The sequence below is a fragment of the Muscardinus avellanarius genome (genome assembly GCF_963383645.1).
Source record: "Muscardinus avellanarius genome assembly, chromosome: 8".
NCBI lineage: Eukaryota > Metazoa > Chordata > Mammalia > Rodentia > Gliridae > Muscardinus > Muscardinus avellanarius.
This window is the reverse complement of record NC_137794.1, coordinates 99516155-99542759: the sequence shown is the minus strand read 5'-3', so window position 1 is coordinate 99542759 and position 26605 is coordinate 99516155. Positions and strand designations below refer to the sequence as shown.

Here is a 26605-nt window from a genome sequence, read left to right as displayed (position 1 = left end):
CTTCTTTTCCCTAAGGAATCCTGTTCTACACTACCTGCTAAAGTACAATTGCTGAAAGCTGTGGTCTTACATACTCTGTTCAGTTCGTTACTTGAGAAAGTAAATCTAGTCCCTGTGACATGATAATAGACCAACCCAAGATCATAATTTAAATGTATAAAAAGGAAAACCAAAAAGGTTACTTCTAAAATTACACCTTCAGGCCTGGTGCAGTGGTGCAGGTTTGTAATCCCCATGCTCGGGAGGATCACACAGGTTCGAGAGACCCTGTTTCCAAAAAAAAAAAAAAAAAAACAAAAAAGTATAAAAATAGGTCTGGGAGTGTAGACCGGAGGTAGAAGAGTTTCCAGGAACCCCAGTACCACCAAAAAATTAAATAAAATAAAATTACACCTTCAAGTCAGGCATGGAGGCACACCCTTATAATCCCAGTACTTAGGAGGCTGAAACAGTAGGATCACGGGTTTGCAAACAGCCTCAACTACTTAGTGAGACCTTGTTTCAAAATAAAGAATAAAAAATAGGAACAGGGGTGTGGCTTGGAGGTAGAATGCCCCTGGGTTCCATCACCAGTAATGTAAAAAAATAATAATATGCCTTCAGCTGGGTGTGGGGGCATATACCTATAATCCCAATACTTGGGAGGATGAGACAGGAGGATCACAGTTTAAAAGCCAGCCTCAGCAACTTAATCGAAACCCTGGTTTCCCTGTATTTTTTTAGATTGTGTGTGTGGAGGAGAGGGGTGTCTAGGGATGGAACTCAGGGGCACTGGACCTCTGAGCTACACCCTGTGCCCTATTTTTTAGTTTTTATTTTGAAATAGGGTCTCACTAAGTTGCGGAGGGCCTCACTAAGTAGCTGAGGCTATCCGCGAACTGCCATCTTCTGGTCTCAGTCTTCCGAATGCTGGGATTACAAGCATGCACCACCATGCCTAGCTTCCTCCTCTTTTTTTAAAGAATTAAGAAATAAAAAGAATTTTTTAAAGAATTAAGAAATAAAAAGGATTCAATCCTTGATGCCAAAATAAAATCATTTCTACAGCCTAAAACTTTCAAAAAAAATAACAGAAAGTCTATTAATTTTTTTGTTTTATATTGTTTTTGGTATTAGGTGGCATTCTACCTCCAAGCTATATCTCCAGTCCTTTTTTTTATTTTGCAACACAGTCTCATTCAGTTGCTGAGGCTGGCCTCAGACCTCCAATCCTCCTGTCTTAGCCTTCCAAATACTGCAGTTAAAGGCATGAGCCATTGTGTCCAGAAAAGAATAAAAATGATTTGAAAATCTTGATTACTGAGAAGCAAGAAGAAATGCAACCAGGAATAAAAAGGAAGTTCTCTTTTGGTCATATTTATTATGTTTAATATGCAGGCATTCGCAAAGTATTCAAAGTATTGCTACAATTATTCAGTGTAGTGTGCTATTTGAGTAACTGAATATATTAATATTAAAGCATTCATACATTCTACCGTAAAATAAATAAACTGGCAGAACCACTACACTTCCTAAAATAGCTTTATTCATTGAATTGGAATTCACAATCACTCTGGATAGAAAATTATGGCTGACAATTACTATTCCACACCAAAATAAACCTTAAGTTCATGCCCGAATATTTTCTTCTAAGTTTGGTTGAGAGTACACAAGATTAGTAGTTATGTTTTGTATATTAAATAGAAAGAAAGCTATCAAGAATACATAGTAATCACCATAGGACTGAGGCGCTAAATAAAAGAGGTTCACTTACAGAAGATGAGACACTTTGAAAAACAAAATAATAACTTTAATAAACTGACATACACTAAATATTTTTAAATCACTGAGAACATAGTAAAACTAAAAATAACATTAAATTGCTCATCACTGAAAATACTAGAGAGCGATCTTTTTATGTGAATACAGGTTGAGTATCCCTTATGTGAAATGCTTAGAACCAGAAGTATTTCAGATTTCAAGATTTTTCATATTTTGGAATATTTACATAGATGTTATCACTGAATATCTCAAATGTGAGAATCCAAAATCTAGGAGGGTGTCATGGTACACTCCTATAATCCCAGTACTAGAAGGCTGAGACAGGAGGATTGCAGGTTCGAAACCAGTCTTAGCACTTAGAGACCCTCAGCAACTTAATGAAATACTGCTTCAAAAAAAAAACCAAAAAAGTGCTGGGGTGTACCTTGGAGGTAGAAGGCCCCGGTTTCAAATTCCAGTGCATGCGCATTCACACACACACAATCCAAAACACTCCAAAATTTCTTGAGTGGTATTCAAAGAGCTTCAGATTCAAGCTGGGTATGGTGGTGCACATTTATAATTCTACTACATGGGAGGCTGGGGACAGGAGGACGGCAGGTTCAGAGCCAGCCTCAGGAATTCGAAACCTCCAGAATTCAGACCCTGTTTCAAAATATGGGTTCAATCTGTAGTAACATGCACACATATATAGCTTCAGATTTCAGAATATTTCAGATTTTGTATCTTCAGATTAGGGATGCTTGACCTATACTGAAATAAAGAAAAAGAATCAACCATATCCTGCCTGCTATATGAACTGTTGTACTCTAAAACCAAACAGCAGATAAGCTGAGACAGGAGAATATCTAGTTTGAGGACAGGCTTGGCAAGTAGTGAGATTCTCATCAACCTAGAAAGACCCTGCTTCAAAATAATAATAAATAATAATAATAATAACAACAACAACAACAACAACAACAACAACAAATAAGTAAAAATGAAAATAGGGCTGGGGGTGAAACTTTGAGAAAGAATACTCCAGGTTCATTCTCAAGTACTACAAAAAATTCAAGGAAAAAAAAAAAAAAAAAAAAAAAGAACAATGAGCCAGGAGTGGTATCTGTAATCCCAGTGACTTGTCAGGCTAAGAAAACAGGAAGTTTGAGGCCAGCCTTAGTAACTTAGCAAGATCCTACCTAAAAAATAAATTAAAATTAAAAAGAGCAGGGGCTGCTGGGCATGGTGGCGCACGCTTGTAATCCCCACGCTGGGGAGGCGGAGACAGTAGGATGGCGCAAGTTCAAAGCCAGCTGCGCTGGCTTAGGAGACCCTGTTTCCAAAAATAAAATAGGTCTGGGACTGTAGACCGGAGGTACAAGGGCTTCCAGGAACCCCAGTACCACAAAAAAAAAAAAAAAAAGAGCTGGGGCTGAAGCTCAGTGGCAGAACAGCTCTAGATTCAATCCCCTTCAGAACCTTGAAAACAAAAAATTTTAAAAATCGAAATTGGATAAAACCTCAGTAAACTACACAATTCATAGGCAATCTGAAGGGGGGAAATGTAAAGGACAGTGGAGATGCAGACAGAAAGCTCCAGCATTTAGAAGTCTATTGTGACAAATGAATGGCCAAAAAGGAGTATAAAAGTAAGGAAGGGAAATAAGGAGTTGCAGAAGCCTACAGACAAAAAATGAACAAAACCCCTCAGAACACTTATTAATCAATCACAATTCTTACTGGAATTTTAAAGCAAGCAAACTAAATGTCTAGAGTACCCTACTATTTATAGAAAACAATGATATATTTATAAATTTGCTTGAAAATGCACAGAATCTCTCAGGAAAAACACAATAGAAACTAGTAACATGTACCTGTGATGGGATTAAAAGACACAAATGTGATGAGTGGAAAAAGATTTTTGCAACTTTTTAATTATGTGACATATTATTGATCAGATGGGGTAGCTTTGTTTTGGGTATAATTACAAAGGTTACTTAAACTAAAATCAATGAAATCTTAAGAGAAAATGCTTTGAATTAGAGAAATGACAATAGGTTTTTACTAGCAAAAATAATGTTGTTACTAAAATCAATGCAATATTAGAAAAACTGCTTTGAATTAGAGAAATGACAATAGTTTTTATTAGCAAAAATGTTGTTACCTCATCATATGTGTATCTGTAGTCGGCTTTCTTTGATTTGAGGTCCCATAATGCTACCGTTCCAGATTCAAAGCCAATCAAGAGCTGTAATAAAAGAAAAGTCACATTATCAAGGAATAATATGTATCTATTATATAAAATATTTATTTGCTGATAAGAAGGGTAATTATCATTTATCTTCTTCAAGTATAAAATTATAATATAAAAACCTATATTGTTAGTTACTAATCACAGAGATGACAAAAGAGAATACTGGGTTGTATACTTATATGCCTTTGATTATTATGAAAAACAACTTGAAAAGGAAAACTACCATTTTCCCATCCTAAATATATATTTTCACTAATATATTTTAATAAATTACTAATAGAAATTAACATTTACATGTGCCCAAGATTATAAACTTCCCAGATTCTATACATTATCAAGAAATCTCTCTCCATCTATATTTTTTAGTTCTAAATTATACCCAACCTAGGTCTCTTTATGAGACTCAGATATCTAGTTACAATAACCATTTTGCCATTTACCCACATTAGAACCTCAAAGTAAGGGCTGGGTGTAGTGGCACACACTTGTAATCCCAATACTTGTGAGGTTGAGACAGGAGGATTGCAGGTTCGTGAACAGCCTCAGCAACTTGCAACTTAGTGAGACCCTGTTTCAAAATGAAGAATAAAAAATAGGACTGGAGGTGTAGCTCAGAGGTAGAATGCCCCTGGGTTCAATCCCTAGCACCACCAATAAATAAATAATGAAAGAAAGAAAATAAATAAATATAAATAAATAATAAATGGAACTTCAAAATAGTATGTCCAAAAGTGAATTAATACTTTACCCTGTTTCTCTGAAATTCCTATTGCAGTCTCTCTCACCATTCTGTGACACATTTGTTCAGTTTTTCCAGCAAAAACCTAGGGTCATCATTAACTCTAGTTTCTCCCTTAATAGGTAAAATCACCAGGTAAAATTTAAGATTACATTCTATTATCTTTTTCTAACTTACATTCTTCCATACTCAGTCCCTAGTACCACCCTCCTGGTTCAAGATACAAAGATCTATTTGGTATCCCTGACTCCATCCAATCTTGCTCCTATTTTATCCCATTCCTTATTATAGTCAAGTAACATGCAAACACAACAGGATAATATATGCTCCTCCTTTAAACTTTTCAATGCCTTGCCATTATTAAAATAAATTCAAATTCAATAACATGACCTATAATATCTATCATGTCTAACTACTGCCTTCCTCTCCAACTTCATCCCTTACCATACCTCCTACCTAAAACACTCAAGTACGCTCTACAGGTCATGCGTGCCTTAGCCTTGAGTCTGCACCCAGGTTGCCTCCCTACTTGGACCACTCCATTTGAATGCATTCTCTCACTAGTCCTACTTGTCTGGGAGAACAGAAGGACTCACATAAACAAAGGCAGGGAGACGGCAAAGAGCAGTTCATATCTGGAAAGTAATAACTCTTTGCTTTAGCATACCATTTCCAGGTACAGATGTTGTGAAAGATAGGGCAATATCCTAAAGAAACTATGTTAGGTACTGCAGACTCACTGAAAACTTTGAACATGAGGAGATTAAAATGACATTCTAGAAATATTGATCTGGAATGATTCAAAAAGGCCTTGAAATGGCTTGCACTATAGTGGCCATTACAACACTGACTAGAAAAAAGACACTCCAGAGCAAGAACTAAAATGATCCAATGAATGATTCAAGTAGAAGGGAAATTTCTAATTCGATCACCATGACTCCCACTTAAAGACTTGGGCTTTTAAGCAAGTCTCTTGTATACAATATAATCAGGCTCCTGTTTTCATACACTTAACCTGCTTTATGTAAAGTACCTTTCAATTATACAATCTATGATTATGAGCTATCTCCTAACAGTCCAGTTATCATTTTGTTTGGCTAGCGGCAAACTAAGAGTATTAAATAACTCACAGGCCTCTCCCACTAACCGAAGAACAGATAAACCTGGAGATACACCTTCACAAAATTTATAAATTTTACTTCACTCATTTCTTATAGGAAGACACTTCTTGGAATTTACTTAGGTTAAAATAATAAAATTTTATAGGTAGAAAATATTATTAATAAATAAAACTCTCAAAGATTAGTTTGAGAAACTAGGAAATAACGATTCATAGAAAAAAATTTTATTATTTTAAAATGTGCTGACTAACCTAAACTTAACTAGATATTGACTATATGAACTAGTTTCAGAGTACCAAAAATTAAATGACATTTCAAATATCTCTACATTATTAACTGACCTATTTAAGAAAAATTTAAGGGAGACAAAATAGAGATAACTCTAATATAAGGCAATATATATAAGCACTACAATAATTATATAACAAAGTATTAAAAAGAATTCAAAACCAAGAGAAAGCATTTTGTCTAAATTAACAGAAAATCAGAAAAAATATTCTGAATAAGCCAAATATAAAATAACAACATATCTATTAAATATTACTTATGCTTTGGTGTGTTTTGTTGTTCAAACTATTCTTTTTGTGTGTGTGGTACCGGGGATGGAACCCAGGGGCATTCTACCTCCAAGATACATCCCCAGCCCTATTTTTAAGTCTTTTTTATTTTTTGAAATAGGGTCTCACTGAATTGCAAAGGCCCTCGCTAAGTAGCTGAGGCTGTCTGCAAACTGCTATCCTCCAGTCTCCACTTCCCAAAAGCTGTGATTATAAGCATGCGCCACCACTCCTGTCCTCAAACTATACCTAATCTAATGTATTTATCTGTTCTTCAAAATGAATAACAAGCCAATAAACCTTTATTAACAATCTTAATCTTTCATCATGTGTGGTCATAGAATAGTCTTCATATTTAAGAATACAAAAGTCATACATTTAAATAATTTTTAAGAAAAAAATATACCTTTCCCTCATCCATTGGATTATCACTTATATGAACAATAGGTCCTGGGTGAGCCTTAGATGACCTAAAAAAAGTTAAAAAAATTTTTATAGCTACATTTTCATTATAATAAAAATTAATGAAAGAATAAAGATTTATAAAAGAATAAAGCATTTAAGTAAGTAGTCAATAACATCATATAGTTCTTGGTATGAATCACAATAGGCATCAAAGCAAAAATGCTAATATTTTCATGTTAATACATGTCAACAAAATTTATAATTAAGTATACTATATTTTCTTTAAAGAAAGTAATTTTCAATTTAGTCAGATTTCAGCACAGAAAATCTTTTATTCATGTAGTAATCTTAAAGATAATAGCTTTAGCCGGCTGTGGTGGGGCACGCTTATAATCCCCGCGCTTGGGAGGCGGAGACAGGAGGATCGCACATGTTCGAAGCCAGCCACGATGGCTTAAGAGACCCTATTTCCAAATCAAAAAAATATAAAAAGTAGGTCTGGGAGTGTAGCCCAAAGGTAGAAGGGCTTCCAGAAACCCAGTACCACTTTTCAGAGAAAAAATAGGTCATATATATATGTGTGTGTATACGTATGAAATATATGGCTGAAATTATGCCTATACAGTATGAAAAAGCCTATCTATGTTAGAATCCTTGAAAGCTAAGACACCACTACTTGGAGTCAGTGAAACTAGACAGCTGCACCAGGCCTACCCACTAGATGTCGTTCGTGATCAACTCAAAGGACAGACTTTACTATGGAACTGATATATGACAGTAACATTCCTGCTGCAGGAGGAAAACCAGGCTTAAGACACTATTACAGCTACACATTATGTAAGAGATATGTCACAGAAGATGAAAATACTCTGGAATGCAATACAAGACTACTTGTTTAAAAACAAAAGAAAAACTGTAAAAGGATTTTGCCAATACCTTTAAACTTGATTTGTATATTCAAACTATACAAGAAAAAAATTTGTAGGAGATAAAATATCAAAAATTTTTAAGAAAGAGTGCAAAGTTAATAGTAAAGATCCACAGGGCCCCACAGCTGAACCCAGTTCTTGTTAATATTGACAAATAACCACCACTGATTCAACATTAGGTAAAATTAATCTTTTTTTTTCTTTTTCTTTTCTTTTTTGCAGTACTGGGGGTTGAACCCAGGGTCATTTTAGGTAAAATTAATCTTAAAAATAATTCTGTATCATGTTAACGTTAGCAAATTTCTATATTGTATTTACTGATTATTAAAACATATCAAGAAAGTAGATTAGTATTTTCTAAACACTTGACTCAAACCAAAATAGGGAAAAGATTAAAGAATAGAAAAAGGTTTAGTGCTTCTTCACCTATTAAGGATAATATCACTATCATTCAACTTGTGGTATATATCTACCTTTTAAATTTACAATGTGCCATTCCAATAGGATATTTACAAAAGACTAATAAATGTGTACTTCTTATCAAAAGCATCCAGCATATATTCAATTCCATATGGAGTTACTGGCTGGCTGTAATGTTATGTCAGCGTCATACGTAACACTGATCCTTTCAGAGAGAACATGCTAGCTCAAACTCACAGTTCAATGGCTTTGTTCCACATAATGACGTAGCCTGAGAGCGAGAAGGACTCCACGTTGACAATATGTATATTACCTCGTTCTGTGCCCACATAGAGCCACTTACTCTGGAAAGGCAGATGGCAAAACGTAACCCTGCAGGAGAAAATGCACACGAAACAGAAATTAGAAAGATCCCCGGCAAATGTTATTCACTGTGCTAGTAGGTTAATCATGAGGCATGTAACTCAGGAAAAGTACAAATTATATACAACCATCAGATTTACCTACTCATTGTGATTAATACTGAATTATGCTGCTTCATATAAATCATGGGAGTGTATTTGTGCAAAGCATCATCAAATTTAAAAATTACTCTGCTCCATGAAACAACTTTTTTTCATTTAACTAAGGGGGGGAGGGTGGTTCTTACAATTAACTCAAAAATTTCTTTACCAGCAAATTTTCCTGACTTTGAAAATATTATAGGAAGACTGAAAAAAATAAATTTCTGGTTTAAACCAATTAAAACAATACCATGCCAATGTTATTAGAAAAAAAAAAAAAGTAAGAAAACACAGTTCCCCAAAACATATCACTATGAAAGAACTCATTTAACTCATCAAGTGAAGATTTATAAGGTTTTAAATTATGGGCAATTTATTCAATCACCCAAATATAAAACTGGTAGAAACTGGACTTGACTTTCTATATTTAAGTGTTCTTTAAATATGCTATATAAACATTATCTTATTTCCTAATTTATAAACAATCTTAGCCTTCCTCATCGAGGGCTGAAAGGATAAAATAATTAAAGATTATGCAAGCTTTATATACTAATACATAAAAATATTGATTACGTAGAAAGGGTTATACTGGAATACTTAAAATCACTAGGTGTAATATGAATATACATATGTATATATACGCACACAAACACTTTTTGTTATTATTTAATGACTCTGAAAATAATCCACAATGTATTTTTTTTTAGTAAAAGTAATCATGGAACAAACGGCACTGAGTAGCCTTGGGACAGATTTCAAAATTAAATTTTAGAGTAACAGATGTGAAAAACACAAAGATTTTAAGATTGATTTTGTCACTCACACTGGTGTACTCAGCAGAACTTTCAAAAAAAATCAACAGTAACATGTATCATGAAGCTGAAACTGTACCTTGGATCAAAATCAAATTCACAACTATTGTTTTTGTTATACCTTCGTTATGAAGATTAATTTTTATCTGAAGAATACATAGACCATTCATTATAATAACAACAGTGACTCCATTTTTAATAATACCAAGAGATAAAGTTTTAATTTAGGCTCTTTATGTGTTAGCATCTATTATTAAAGCATAGTTATAATAAAAATAATATTGTTTATTAACCCATTTTAGCCCATCATTCCACTTGTGAAGTAACCATAAAAACTTAAATATAGCACATATTATAATTATATGAGTAATATAATTATAATGTAATAATAGTAATAATAATATATAAGTTCTAGATTATAATTTCCCACCTATTTTAATGTACCTTCATCAATTTTCTTGAAGTGTTCAGAGAATTAAAATCTTGAAACTTAATGGATTAATACATATACTTGAGACCCAAATGAAAAGTCATTAAAATTCAGCAAACACTCTAATAAGGTTATATATTTTAATATAAGAACAGCATAGTAAGCTGGGCATGGTGGCACACGATTGTAATTTCAGTACTTGGGAGGCTTAGACAAGAGGATCACAGGCTCCTGGCCAGTCTCAGCTACTTAGTAAGGCTCCCTGCAACATAGTGACACTTGTTTCAAAATAAAGAATAAAAAAATAGGGCAGGGGGTATAACCCAGAGGTAGAATGCCCCCGGGGTTCCATCCCCAGAACCACACACACACACACACACACACACACACACACACACACACACACACACAGAGAATAGCATACTAAATTGTGCATATAAAGGTACCTTAGAAATGTTGAACCAGGAGAAAAAGAGAGTCTGACTGAAACAAATACAATAGAAATACACAGATAAAAATGTTTAGTTCCTTCAGTATGCCCTTAAAGAAAGTTGTATTCTAAAGCCTTGTACTTGACTTAAACATTTCTCACAGACAGTTACTGGAAACTTGTTAATTCTCACATTTTATTAAAGGAACTTAACATGTGTGTATTTAGTGTTCGGAAGTTAACACATACATCCTATTTAGTACTTAGCCACAGCATTACCAACTATCATGTAGTCAATCACCAAATTTGGAAGATTTTACTATTACAAATTTCCTCTGACAAAAGAACATGTATGATCTCCCTAGTAATGCTGAAATTAATCATCCACACACAGGGGCATTAGTGCAATACACAGATGAATACAGTTTCAAATATAATCTATAGAAAGAAATATGACCTATTTCATCTACAGGCCTATCACTATTAGATTAGCTGAACACAACAAAAAATATGGCACATATCACATTTATATTTAGTTACCACAATATTTATACATAAGATTTGTTAAAAGAGCAAATGAGCCACATAAAATATGAGCACTATTAAGTTAATTAATAATCACAAACTCATGAGTTACTCCCTCTCTATCCTCATGGCCTGGACCAAACTTAAACCATCATCAGTGACAATGTCAAATCCATTCCAGGCTGCCTCAAGAATTATCTTTCCAAAGCCAAGCGAGAGCACATTATTACCTACTTGAAAGGCTCTCAAAAACATCTTACCTACTATTACAATGCTTCTTAAGCAATATTTAGTAACATTTTGAAGAATACTTCTCTGGATAAAAGAGTAGGCATAATAAAAAGTGTGCTTGGTTTAGTCAATTGGACTCAGTTTTCATTTCCACATCCTTCTACAGGCCTTCTTGTACTTCAAATGCTGGAAAACTAAAATGTCCATTTTTCAGACTATCCCACAGCTTAAGTTCTAGAGGAGGTTGTGACTAATTGGATTATATTTGAGATTTGTAGGAAGAATGAGGCAGAAACCATCTCTCTGTTGCATCTACTGTGAAGGATATTCTTGGAGATCTGAGTGGAAAGAGAAATTTATGGCAGCAGTAAGAACCAAACAGTGTGCCTAGGTGTGCTCATGAGCTTCGTGTGGTAGCTGTACACTGTCTATTCTCTGGGCACAGGTTGATGGTATGTTCTAGAATCCCAGTAGGTCTGGTACCTTTCCAAATATTTTTCAACAGCTACATGTTTTGTGCTAAAACTGTCTACTGTAGTTTCTTTGCTGCATTGAACTCTGACTTAACATATCAGGGAAATGCACTTGCCTGATCTGTGACACTTATCTATGTGATCAGAAAGTATCAGCTTATAATGGATCTTGTTATTTGTCATTAGTAACTTAAAGTTGGAAAAATGTTAGAATATAACATTCTAATTGTAGAGGCCTCCTGAGGTAGACCTTTCTTGCCTTTCCAAAATTAAGCTTCCTGTACTATACACTAAGCAATATCTTAAATATAGTGTCCTAAATATGGAAGAATGCTTCAAGTGTTTGTGCCTCTGAACGTAATGGAAATCCCCTTTTCTACTTGTAAGAAACTCCTATTAAATCTGTCCAGCTGAGTTCTTTTGTAATACTTTGCCTAAAATTTCTAAAACATGATCACATATCTTATTTTATGTGTGATTTTTAAAACTGCAAATAGAACACTTCACGACATCCATACTATATTATGATTTCCACTGCACTGTAAATTGCTCTTTCGTTTTTCGTATTCAATTACAACATCTATGACTCCAGAATTTATTACAGTATTTACCGGAAATGAATCTCAATGTTTCTCAACTGAGTTAATATTAAAAAAAACAGAAAAAAAGTATGTGCTATTTGTTATGTCTTTAATTAGTTGTCCCAATGATGACAGTCTTGTAAAATGAATATTTAAGTTTACATTAATGAACAAAGAAACATATTTAATATAATGCATCCAGTTGAAAATAATTTATAAATCTGTTCAAAAGATTTCCTTTTTATTTGTAAATCGATACACCTTTTCTGGAAAAATAATAGTACCCTTAGAAAACAATTATTAAAAATATCATCAAATACTGTTCATAAAGTTCTAGTACAGTAAGGTGAGTAAAGGAAAATAAAATCTTCCTCTTCATCTTGAAAATCACTGCCAAGTTGTGCTGGGTTAATCAAAGAAATATCTTGCTCAAAGCTTTTGATTTTCTCATCTTACTATTTAAAGTAAAGAGAAAAGGTTTTGCAATGAAACCAAGAACCAAATAGCACTCCAAAGAAAATCAAGCACCATGCTAATCTTGGATCTAGTAGGAATCCAGATTACAATAAAATTAGTCTGAGGCAAATACTCTCCCCACCCATTCATTATTCCAGGGTCTATTGGTCAGAGGTACAGACACTACATAAATGGGTTCTCAGAGACATTTAAGGCTAAAATCAATCGAGGTACAACCAAGCTGCATTCCCCCATCTCTTTCCGGGAATGTTAGGAAACAATCTTTTCCAAGCTCATCTAAATTGCCAGTAAAATCCAGCTTTGGTAATTGTTGGATTGAGTCTAGATCTCCTTGCTCTCTGTCACAGAGCATATTCTCAGATCCTAGAGGCCATCGGTTTTACTATGTGGTCCCCTTTATCTTAATGACCAAAGGGAAACTCTTCCTCCTCCTGAACACTTCTCCAGTCTCTTTGAAAGATTCACCTAACTAAATCAGGCCTACTGAAAAAAATCTCCCTACCATAATGTCATGAATTAGGAAACTTATTTACATCAGCAAAATGCTTTCACCTACATGGGTGGTTTGTTTAAATGAAGGGAGGCATGTGTATGCTTTTCAGGAGTAGGTATTGCTGCTTTTCAGATGCCTGGGGGCCCATCTTAGAATTCTGCCTACAATCCATATGTGTAGAAGTGGAACTTTTGGGTCATGGAATTTGTGAATAATGTCGAAAAATTTCCCAGAGCAATTATAACAAACCATTTGCTAGTGGGTTAAGATAAATTCAGTTGCATCAGATAAACTAGCCACATTTTAGTCTTTCTAACGGGTGGCTATGATTTTAATTAGATTTTCTCCAAGACTGACTTTTGTCTTTAAAGAAAATAAATTGAAATGGACAGACTAATTATTCTATCATATATTTTAATAAAAACCTCTAAAATAATTCATTCATATTGTAACATATGCCTCTCTGACTTAATATAAGCTGTACGATTTTCCACTTTTCTTATCCCAACACCTACGTCTAATCCCTAGTATACACCAAGTACCGAAAATCTGGCGGACTGAATTAATATTTATTCATTTATTTATTTATGGTAGTCATGATTGAACTCAGGGGCATTCCAACTCCAAACTAACTGCTGAAGATCTTACTAAACTGCTGAGGCTAGCCTCAAAGCTGTGCTCTTCCTGTCTCAGTCTTCCAAGTCCTGGGATTGTAGGTTTGCACCACTACACTTGGTTCCTTAAGCTAGCTTCTAAGATATATTTTTTCAGCTGGGCGTGGTGGCTCAGGCTTGTAATCCCAGTACTTGGGAGGCTGAGACAGGAGGATCACACAGGTTCAAAGCCAGCCTCAGCTATTTAGTGAAGCTCTCAGCAACTTAGTGACACCCTGTTTCCAAATAAAATATAAAAAAATAGGCCTGAGAATGTAGCCCAGAGGTAAAAAAGCCCCTGGGTTCCATCCTCAGTACCACAATATGTATGTATATGTGTGTGTGTGTGTGTGTGTGTGTGTGTGTGTGTGTGTGTGTATAAATAAATATATATATATTTATGTATGTGTGTATAAATATATATATGTTTATGTATGTGTGTGTGTGTGTGTATACACACACACACACATTCCTTTTTAAATCTGAAGCACTACTTCCATTTTATAATTCTTCTAGGCCAGGCAATAATGGTAAAGAAATCTTTCTCATAAGTCTGGATATCATTCCATTCCTGTTTTCTAGTTCTTAATTTCATCCCATCAAATCACTCTCATATCTAATGCTTGTACACTTTTCATTAAGCTGCTTTCAAAGAAAAGTATTTTGATAGTATGATGCAATTACCACAGAAACTATAATTCTGGGTCTTTAATTTATTCCAATATTATGATTCATTTTCTTCTTGCTTAATATGTGCAGTGAATTAATTCAAAATCTTTCTAAGACCTGTATAGATATTTTTAGGGTTGGTGTTTGGCCAAATTCTCTTTTATAGCTATCTTAGTTTTCCCCTATTCATGTGTATACTGGGCAAATTATAAGCTTTATAAATATGCAAAGAACAGTATTTAGGTAACATAACAAAATAATACTATAATATCATACATGAATTTTATTTCACATTAATTTATTTATGCTAAGAAAATCTGATACTAAGGCAGCAGCCAGCCCCACAGTACCTTGCAAAAGCCAAACCTCCCCATTGCTGAGCTGGTACCTGAATGGATTTGTCAAAACACTTTTTTTTCTCCAGGGAAATTTGAATATGAATGCTCCATTTATATTTAAATAATAAAATTTATATTATTATTTTATTTTTTTTCCTTTTCTTTGAAATGCATTCATGCTTGTTTATTCTCTAAGTTCCAAAGATGCAAGTAAAAATAAAACAGCCATTTACAAATTATAAGTCAAGTTATTAAAGTAATAGGATAAAAATGCCTTTAGAAAAACAAAATTTCAATTGAGAAATTTTTGTTGACCTGTGATAGTAAATATTTATGTGAAAAGGTTTCAAAATAATAAATATCAGACATAATAGTAGGTTTTAAACATAAATGTTTACATACATAATTTGGTTCTTGGTCTAAAATGGTTTATATTATTATTTTTAAACAGGCAAAATTTTAACATGCTTGAGATTTTTTTTGGAACAAAAAAGACTAGCACATAGTTCTAAGACCAACCTATGACTACTTCTTAATTAAACGTACTTAAAAAAAATAAAGTACAAGCCAAATGGAACATATGGACACTACAACTATCAAAAAAAATTTATTTATCAAATACTCAGTTTCAACCAAAGCTAAAGAATTTCTCCTTCATGTACATATAAACTCAACAGAGCATAAGAAGGCTCATGAATATGAGGCAAAAAGAACAAAGTTAATATATTAGCTTTCTAGGGTTGCCATAACAAATTACCATAGTGGAGTAGCTTAAAACAACAGAAATTTATTCAGTTGCTGTTCTAGAAGCCAGAGTCAGAAATCAAGGTACCATCAGGACCACATTCTCTCTGAAGGCTTTAGGAGATAATCTTGCATAATTTCTCCCCTAGCTTCTGGTACTGCCAGCTATCTTTAGCCTTCTTTGACTTATAAATGTGTTATTTCAATCTCATATCTCTAAAATCACAAGGTGTTGTGTGTTTATTATAAATATACCAGTCAGATTAATGCCTACCCCAAAACCTTATATTAACTTGATTATATGTGCAAAGATCCTATTTCCAGATAACGTCCCACTTACGTATCTGTGGATAGGACTTCAACTTATCTTTTGGGAGGACACAATTAGATGCACAGCAAGGAATGGGGCAGGAAAGACTGTACCTCCATGGTTCTCCAAGACATACTGCTGCCTAATCCTTTACAGGCCACTTAGCTACTATTATTGGCAAATTAGTTCCAGTGTTTAAGAATTATATGACAGATGAATCCCTAGTAGGACCCAAAAACTATATGATAAAGAGGAAATTTAAAATCATGTGTTATTCCACAACTTTCAAGATATGTTTACTTTTTCTACTGTTCACAAATTGTTGAAGGTCTCCAGATATTGCCAAATGCCCTCAGTAGGGGAAAGGAGGCGAAACCACACCAGTCTGACAACTATTATGTAGGATCTCTAGTTCCGTTTCCAACAGATAGTACAACATTGACAAGAGGGTATATACTAAGACCAAAATGGCCATCCCACCTCCACATGCTCTGAGATACCACGGGTAAATAGATGAGGAAACTGCCTAGAAGTTGAGAGGCTGATTCCCAGCAGGTGAAAAACAACTGACTTGATGCTTGGCTTGCTCTTTTCCCCTATGCCCATCCTTTCTTTTTTATAACTTCCCCTTCTTCTGACCTTCTCCAAAAGTAGAAACATGTTGCACTAAGTCACTTAGATGACTTATTGTCTTGGACAAGTTGTACAGCAAAAGCAAGCTGCGGCTGACCTCCTGCCACTGCCACTCCACATAATACAGATATGCCCTGGTGTTGGCTAAAAAGGTTTCAAATTTGCAGTAGCCTCTTCAACAAGCTTGACTAGTTTAGAGGGCTACTGAGGGCAAAAGCCCTTATTCACCTCACTTAAACTGGCCTGTTTATGTTGCCTGACAGACACACTGAACAAAGTAGGACCATGGTCTCACAGGGAGACAAACACAAGTTTGTGCCTTAATAGCATCTCTCTCTTTCTCTTTCTCTCTCTCTCCCTCCCTCCCTCTCACCACACACACACACACACACACACACACACACACACACACACACGCGCGAGCGCGCGCGCTATTGGGGAAGAGACTATATACTTATTGTATTTCATGCCAAAATAAGTCCCATATGAATTAAAGATTCAGTATATGCTCAGTGTGGTGGCACATGCTTGTAATCTCAGTATTTGGGAAGCTAAGACAGGAGGATGGCAAGTTCACAACTAGCCTCAGCTACTTAGTGAGTCCTTGGAAACTTAGTGAGACCCTGTTTCAAAAATAAAGAATAAAAATACAGATTAGGTTGTAGTTCAGAGGGAGAATGCCCTTGGATTCAATCCCCAGTACCACACACACACACACACACACACACACACACACACACACACACAAATGCAGTATATGGAAGACATTGCTTTAAAAATTGGGGTGAAAAAGACCTTCTAATCAATGTTTAAAGCTCACAAGTCATATTAGAAGACATTTATTTATTTATTTTACAGTACTGGGGATGAAACTCAGGGGCATTCTAACTCCAAACTATAACCCCAGCCCTATTTTTCATTCTTTACTTTGAAACAGGGTTTCACCAAGTTGCAAAGGGCCTCAGTAAGTAGTAGCTGAGGCTGTCCTCAAACCGCAATCCTCCTGTCTCAGTATCCCAAATGCTGGGATTACAAGTGTGCGCCACCATGTCTGGCTTAGAAGACATTTCTTTTTCTTTCTTTTTCTTTTTTTTTTTTTATTTTGGTGGTACTGGGGATGCAATCCTTCTACCTCCGGGCTACACTCCCAGATCTATTTTTTTGTATTTTATTTGGAAACAGGGTCTCTTAAGCCAGCGAGGCTGGCTTCGAACCTTCAGGATCTTCCTGTCTCTGCCTCCCAAGCATAGGGATTACAAGCAAGCACCACCACGCCCAGCTAGAAGACATTTCTTTAACCAAGCTGTTTCATTTCTATAAATTTATCTTGTAGATATGATTTGTATATGGAAGCACAGACATATAGGTATTCTAACATCACCATAAAACAAAAAGAACTGGAAATGATAAAAATGTCTACTGATGAAGACTAACTGAATGAAATAGCTATACAACAGAATAACATATAGTTGTAAAAATCATTAAGACTTAAGTGTGGTAATGATGAGATGATATTAAAGAGATGTTTGCTTTTATACATACACAATATTTCTAGAAGGACACAAAAAATATGTGGTTAACACTGGAAGGAAAGATAGATGGGTCTGGAGAGGAAAGATCTTGCTTAAGTTGTCTACCATTTGAAGTTTTAAAATTATTTTTGGATTGTGCATAAAATCTATCACAAAAAGTCAAATAATAAAATTAAAAGAAAATGCATAAAAATAGAATAGTAAACAACCTATATATTAGATCTAGAGATAAATCTTACCTTTCTCTGCAAAACTTAAGTGAATGTAGTATGGCAGGCCTCTTTTGACGCAAATTCCATAAGTGTAAGGTGTCATCAGCCAAGACACTCACAAGAGCTCCCTTAAAAAGAAAGTATAACTTATATATTATAATACAAACACCAATGCTAACAAAATGGTGCCTCAAAAATCTTTTTCAAATTTCAAAACTTTTTGCCAAAAGACTTAGTTCTAAGAAATATTTGCTTCATAAAGATTCTAAATAGCAGATATAAGAGTGCATTGTATGTGTATAACAATATTTTTACTTCCCAATAATTTTTTTGGTGGTACTGCGGATGGAAGCTTCTACCTATGGGCTACATTCTCAGACCTATTTTTATATTTTTTATTTGGAAACAGGGTCTCTTAAGCCAGTGAGGCTGGCTTCAAACCTGCGTGATCCTCCTGACTCTGCCTCCCAAGCGCGGGGCATTGTAAGCGTGCGCCACCACGCCCAGCTTTGACTTCCCCAATAATTTAAGGTATAACTGAGCATCTTTTAAAACAGAAGTATACTAGGATCAGTATCGTTAAAGTCTCGCTACTTAAAATTAGAGATTAGCCCATAAATTTGTTGGTTACTACTGTAACTATTCCCTTGACTAGTAGAGTAAGATGTATGAAGTAACCTTATTCATTTGGCTCAAGGTAATCCTTATAAAAGTAATATAGCTACATCATAGTTCTATTACTAGAATAGTAAGGAAAATAAAGACAGTATTCTGCATACTATAATATTGGTTTCTGAATGGTTGAAAAGTCTTTGACAAATCCAGAAAATTAAAACATCTGAAGCTATTAAATACTATTATTTATGGGGGACAATGTGACTGACAGTGTGTGAAAATTACCCAGATGAGTCAGTCTCATTCTAGACCTGGCAAATCAGAATTTTTAGAACAAACCTACTGTAGATACATTTTATAAATTCTTCAGAGGTGACAGTGATATCTGACAATGATTAAAAATATCTGTACTAAGGGTTCATTTATTAAGACGAAGACATCTATCTTTCCTGAGTTATTTTATTTATATGAAGAGGAAAAAAAGACAAAAGAAGTAACATAAAGACCCTGGATTTTTTTTCCCCAGGACTTGGGAAAAAAGTCAAAGCAATGTATTAAAATAATTCTGCTATTTATAAGCTGAATATTTTATCTTATGTAACTTATAACTTTCAATAACTGTAAAATAAAATGTAAGTGTATCATCTAGTACCAATTGTTTTTTACTTTTTACCATTCTGTTTGTGACAGTTTTCAGAAAATGTATTATACAACTCTCCATAATGCTTTAAATAAATTATTACTTCTGACTCATAAGAAATTACTTTTTGTTCAAATATTTAAATATGAATGCATGCAAAAATTCTGAAAAATCATATAGCCAATTTTAGATATCAGCAAAAAAGCATGAAAAAAATTCACTAACCTCATTAATCAGAAACTGGAGTTGTATTACTGCAGCTCCACTGTCGTGCTGGCAGTAACATTCCACTCCTGGACGACCAAAGCTGTTCATTTCATTAAGGACTTTTGGGTATGTGTGACTGTTCTTTGTAAAGAAACTAACTAATAAATATTCTGATGACCTGATATTCAATGCAGATACAGCCATTCATTGAGGCTGAGATTAAGAGCGAGGGTTATTACATCTAAACCTAATCAGTTTCTGTCCATATTCAGAAATCTCATGGACTACAGGTCTAAAAGAAACAGGAATACTGTTCCTTCAAAAACAAGAAGTACTAAAATCAGCAACATGCAAAAACTAATACAATATATTATTAATATACTTTACTCAGGCCCAAATTCTTTTATCTTAAAATAACAAAATGAGTAAAAATTCACTTTTTTTTTTTTTGGTACTGAGGATGAAGCCCAGCATTCTACCTCCAAGCCACACCCCTGTCCTATTTTTTATTCTTTATTTTGAAACAGGGTCTGAGTTTCAAAGAGCCTCACTAAGTAGTTGAGGCTGTCCATGAACCTCAATCCTCTTTTCTCAGCTTCCTAAATGCTGGGATCTTAAGCTTGCACCACCACGCCAGGCTTAGAGCACTCGATTTTGCTCAAATAACTCTGAATGTAGGCAAATGTCATTTTGAAACATTGTTTTAAAAACAAGTCTCTTTAATTTCATTTTTCATTCCCATAGTATCATTTTAAATAAATTGAAGAAATGAATAAGTACATAATTGTGTTTCTTAATGCAGCATGATGTATCACCAGTAAATTTTTCAAAGCTTTACAACAGGCATAGATATGCATTAATACAAACTTGTATATAATAGCAAAAATTTTCTGTAAACAGGTTACAAATGTTAACCCATTTGTTCTTCATAACCTATGAAGAATATGCTATTTTTTTATATTGAGGGGTAATGGGGTAAAACCCAGGGTCATTCTACTTCTGAGCTAAACCCTCAGCCCTGTTTTTTATTTTATTTTATTTATTTATTTATTTTTTTTTTTTTTTTTTTTTTGTGTGTGTGTGTGTGTGTGTGTTTTAAACAGGGTATCACTAACTTGTAGAGGACCTCACTAAGTAGGTGAGGCTAGAGTACCTCACTAAGTAGCTGAGGCTGGCTGTAATCCTCCTGTTTCAGTCTCCAAAGTACTGGGATTACAAGCATGTGCTACTATGCCCTGAAAGAATATATTATTGAAGTACAGAAAAATTAAATAACTTGAAGAAAGTAGCAAAGATAAAATGTGAATGTGCATTCTGGATCCAGAGTTTATATGTTTATTTTCCCCAGTCCTGGAGATCAAAACTAGGTCTCTGATTGTGCCAAGCACATGCCTCGTCATGGGCTCTCAATAGTTATGCTAAGAAAAGAACAAAACAAGCCAGGAGCACACCTGTAACCCCAGAACTCGAAAAGCTGAAACAGGAGGGTCACAGGTTAGAGGCCAGCCTTAGCTACTTAGCAAGACATTGTTTCAAAATACAAAATAAATCAAAAGGGTAGGATATAAAGCTTTGAGATCGAGGCCCCTAGGTTCAATCCCATCACACACACACACACAAAAAAAAAAAAAATAAAAATAAAAATAGCTCATATAGTTACAAGATTCTTTATGTACCGGGCAGTTTACTTTTATAAACTTCAAATAAGAAAGGGATTGTTTTAATATGTTGCTACACTATCTTTCACTAGTTAGTATAGAAAATAAAACAAGTCTAAAAAATTTTGCAGAATTTAATTATAGTTCTCTGTACACAATCATCCAGGTATATGGACTATTTCTACATGTTGGTAAAGACATACCAGAATATTCTTCTTAATGAAAATATAATTGTACCATAGCTTTGATTCCCATTTTTATGTGTTTTTTTCCTTTGATTTCTAAAAATTTTTCTAGGTATTATTTGTTTTCAATGGACTTTTAATTTTTTTACATTAGCAAATAACTTCTGTTTCATAAACTAATAAACTGAATATGCTTAGCTCATAACAATACCTAGAGTTATTAGTAGTAGTAGTAATAGTAATCACAGTAGCACTATTTTTGCTATACTAGTTGCTTAAATGAAACCACAGAAATTAAGATTTTAAATTATTAGTACTAGTACTAGGCAATTCACACAAATAGGCCAAATTAAAAAAAAAATGTCTAAGGTCCATTCACCTATTTTTTCAGGTGGCAAGATATCTAGTCCTTACCCTTTGGCCCAGAACAGTAAGTCTATTTCTAATCTTTTTACCTAAATTATTATTTCTGGCACCAATTAGCATATTTTAATTCCCATTTTATATTAATCAAGTAACAAAGTCTTATCTGATCAAGCCAAGACCAATAAACAGCTATTTTTAAAAATTTAAGCTACTGTGAAGAATCATAAACAGTATACTTACTTTAATATTACTTTATCATAAAACATACAGAACTTTGTTAATCTTCTGATATTAGCCAAAGACATTTTCTTTGGGTATGGATGCCTAGAATTCAGCATTGTCTTTCCTGAAGAAAACATAGCTCTATACCCAGGTTTATGCTTTCCAGATTGTTTTTGTTTGTTTGTTTGCAGTACTGGAGATGGAACCCAGGGGCATTATACCTCCAAGCTACATCGCCAATTCTATTTTTTTTAATTTTTGAAACGATCTGAGTTTCAAAGGGCCTCACTAAGTAGCTGAAGCTGTCTGCAAACCACATTCTGCGAACCGTGATCCTCCGGTTTCTGCCTCTCAAATGCCGAAATTACAAGTGTGTGCTACCATGCCCGGCCTCCTGTTTAATTTTTTAAATGGAACTTTAAAAATGATGGCTATGAAATATGCGTGCAGCATTCACAAAAAACCCTATTCCTATACATTAATCTTCAGTTGTTATCCATAACAAATGAGATACAAAATTCTAAGAAGCTTGTTAAATTGTCCCTAAGTACTCATTTTTATTAAAGAAACCTTTTTTGCATGCATATTTCATCAGTTTATATATTAAGGTGAATTAAATTATTAGAATATAAAATATAATCAATACAAAATAAAAGGAATACACAAAACTGATTTTCAGAAAGCAAAGAATATACAAACAGAACTATTAATTTAGTCATTCTAGGAAGTGGCCTACTGGCCTTGAAATTTCATATTCCCCTACAGTCAGTGTTTTATCCATAATGTCAAGTTAGTTACTCACAAAGAAGTCAAGGAAGGTTTTACTCTTGAACTATATATGGCCTTATTCTAAACTATACTTTTATATGACACAATATAGTCACTTAGCTTATAACTTAGATATTAAGTACAACTTTTTTTTTTTTTTTTTGCAGTACTGGGGATGGAACATAGGGGCATTGTAACCCCAGCTCTATTTTTTAGTCTTTTTTATTTTATTTTATTTTATTTTATTTTTTGGTGGTACTGTGGTTCCTGGAAGCCCTTCTACCTCCGGGCTACACTCCCAGACCTATTTTTACATTTTTATTTGGAAACAGGGTCTCCTAAGCCAGCGTGCGCGGCTGGCTTCGAACCTGCGCGATCCTCCTGTCTCTGCCTCCCAAGCGCGGGGATTACAAGCGTGCGCCACCACGCCCGGCTAGTCTTTTTTATTTTTGAAGCAGGGTCTCAGTTGCGAAGGGCCTCTCTAAGTAGCTGAGGCTGTCTGTGGACCAGGATCCACCGATCTCAGCCTCTGGAATGCTGGGGGATTACAGTCCTGCACCACCATGCTCTGCTTACAACTTTTTTTTCTTTTTTCTTTTTTGCGGTACCAGGGATAGAACCCAGTGGCAATCTACCTCTGAACTACACTCCCAGCCTTTTTTTTTTTTTTTCAGTACTGCGGATGAAACGCAGGGGCATTCTACCTCTGAGCTACATGCCCAGCCCTATTTTTTATTCTTTATTTTGAAACAGAGTCTCACTGAGTTACAAGGAACCTCCATAAGTAGTTGAGGCTGGCCGCGAACTATGATCTTCCCATCTCAGCATCCTGAATGCTGGGATTACAAGCGTGCACCACCACGCCCAGGCAACTTAATATAACAAAAAGAACCAATTACTGAGTATCTACTAAATTTCAGGCACTGTGCTTTAAACACACAATTGCATTAATCTTCATAGTAACTCTAAAAGCTGGTTATTATCTTATTTTGCAGATGATAATGCTAAAGCTCAGAGAAATTATACCTTTGAGAAAGTTATCAATTTCATTCCTTTTTCCTTTGGATAGGGTTGCACTATGCAGCAATAACATGTCCCAAAAGATCCTACCACCCAAAAGGTCCTATGGGTTGGGGGCAATTTTCATAATAAATTATTTATCATAAGAAAAAGGTTAAAATTAAATTTTAAAGGATACTACATACATACAGTCATAAGATTATAGTATGACAGAACACAAATTTCATAGCAAGTAGCTCTCAATCCTGGTATTAAGTTAAATTTTCAGTCCTGTGTAGGTTGGTTAGTTACTTTGGCTTTTTTTATTTACATGTTTCTTCTAGATCCCACAAGAACATACGAAGCAAAATGAAAACTAAAAATCTCTAATTTCCAGTCAGTTCATATGTGAACTCTGTTGTGACCAGAAAAAATTATTTTTCTTCTAAGCTTTGTAATCTGTAAAATGCAGCTGAGATCTATTAAGTCAGACTGGTCTCAAGTAAAAATTGAACCACAGACTGCATTCACCAAAAGGCAGAATTATTTTTAATTAACAATGTATTTATTGCATTAATTAAAACTAAATGTTATTTTATAGTGGACATTACATTATAAGTAAATATCACCCATTAATGTACGAGACTACAAAAGAGGATGTCACAAATATTCCCAACTTCCACACCTATGCTTCTTGCACACAATTCTTCCTGATATTAACATTACTAAGACTTAACATTCTTATTAGAAAACAAACACTATATAACAATATCTGCTTGGTAAATTTTCCCCAATTATCTTGGCTGCATTTACAATTAAATGAAGAAACAAACATTGAAATTAAAATGAAAACAAACCAAAAGAATACACATTGCATAATAATGCAAATATCTTTGGTTAATAAATAACTCATTTATTATTGTGATAATTTTATATATGTATCAATCATGAGGCAAAGTTGACTTAATAAATCTTAGTGTCACTGTCTCACCTTGTAACTCAAAACTCTTATTGAAAATGGTAATCTTTTTAATCTGATCATTTCTTTTCTCAATTTCCAACTGCTTCCCTGTCAAGAGCTATGATATCTAATCTTAACAGTCATCATTGTTTCTGGAAGGAACCAGTTAATTTATCTGACACATGGCAGATACTTTCTGCACAATGAGACTCATGGTGCTTGACTAGACAAGCATCATCATCACTGGAGGATCTGTGAAGAGGAAATGCAGAAAGCAAAGTTAAAATAGATGGACAAGAGAGTCTCTGAATACAAGGTAAGGTGACTAAGGCATGATCCTTTATGTAAGCAATAGGGAGAAAGGAAATAATAGAAGTAAAATAACATAATGAAACTAACAACTAATAAAATGTAATCGAGAAGTATATAGGACTGATGAGCAGAAACAAAAACCAGAGCTAGTAAAATCTTTTATTTACAGTACTATATATTCAGTATAATTGAAAAATAAGCATTAATTTAATTGCCTAACTAGATTGTGTTGTTGTTGTGTGGTTGGTTGGTTGCTTAGGAAAGGAGGGACAGAGAGATTTAAATCCTCCACTGTCATCATCATCACTGAGATGTATGGAGCTATCTACAATAATACCTGTAACAAGCTCTGTTATTAAAAAGGAGGAAACTCAAGCACACAAATTTTAAGCAAACTGTCCAAGTCCATTTGGTTGGAGTTAAGGAAGCTGGGATATGAGCTGAGGCAGTCTAATTTCAGAACCTACTGTGTAAATGATCAAACCTTATTGCACAAATAAGACATATATATTAGGAACTGGTTTTTACATGTAAATGTCACTTTCTACCATTTTGTAAGTCACCTTAAAACGGGAACACAGAAGAAATATATTTATAATCTACATTTTACATTTGAGTATTTAATAAAGTCAGAATGGTCTAATACTATAAAACTGGACTAAATACCACTTTAAGCAGTGAATAAATATAAAAAATCTAAGTAGTGCTATAGTTTGGATGATAAATGTCTTCCAAAAGCTCATGTACTAAAGGCTTGGTCCCCAGCATAGCATCTGTGAAAGGTGACTGAAGCTCTAAGAGGTGGTATCTGGTAAAAATTCCCCAGGTCGTTGGAGATATGAGCCCTTGCAAGGGACTGCAGGAGCTTAGTCTCTGAGTCTTTCTTTCTTGCTGAGAGGTAAGAGGTTTGCTCAGACATACACTCTCTCACTGCCATCCAGGAGAGGCCAAAAGAAATTAGACCATCTGAACATGGACTAGTCCTCTAGAACCATGAGCTAAACAAACCTTTTCTAAGTCAAGTCCCACAGGTATTTCATTATATACAATGTGAAGCTGACTAATACAGGTAGCAAACAATATGCCAATTAAAAATAATACCCTAGCCTCATTTTTTCATGTTAGTTCAGGGTATTATATTAAATATTAATTGGTTAATAAAGCAATATGTCCATTTGGGTTAAAAGATAGAATTCTGTATTATAATTCTAGTTTCTCATTTTGAAACTCCCTCTTGCAAATGTCTGTGTGCCTAAACATTTAGTGCCTATAGCTAAGTGACATGACTAATTATGTGATTATGATTTCTTATATGTGACACAAAAGCACAGACCACAAAAGAAAAACAGGTAAATCAACACCAAAATTAAAAATGTGTGTGCTTCAAAGGATACCAGCAAACAAACAAATAAAGATAATCTACACAATGGGAGAAAATATTTCTGAAAAATACATGCCAGG

The 26605-nt window shown here is 34.4% G+C and overlaps 1 protein-coding gene across 4 annotated transcripts in view; it reads right to left on the bottom strand.

Moving 5' to 3' along the window:
* STXBP5 (syntaxin binding protein 5) overlaps window positions 1-26605 on the bottom strand; it is a gene marked incomplete at both ends in the record, with an annotated part of 167040 nt that overhangs the window by 110921 nt on the left and 29514 nt on the right. For all 4 annotated transcript variants that reach the window (XM_080700550.1, XM_080700551.1, XM_080700552.1 and 1 more), the window contains 5 exons: window positions 3905-3988; window positions 6818-6881; window positions 8403-8537; window positions 18239-18339; window positions 19692-19773. In XM_080700550.1, coding sequence (XP_080556676.1) covers window positions 3905-3988; window positions 6818-6881; window positions 8403-8537; window positions 18239-18339; window positions 19692-19773 — 466 coding nt within the window. The remainder of the gene's footprint in view (window positions 1-3904; window positions 3989-6817; window positions 6882-8402; window positions 8538-18238; window positions 18340-19691; window positions 19774-26605) is intronic.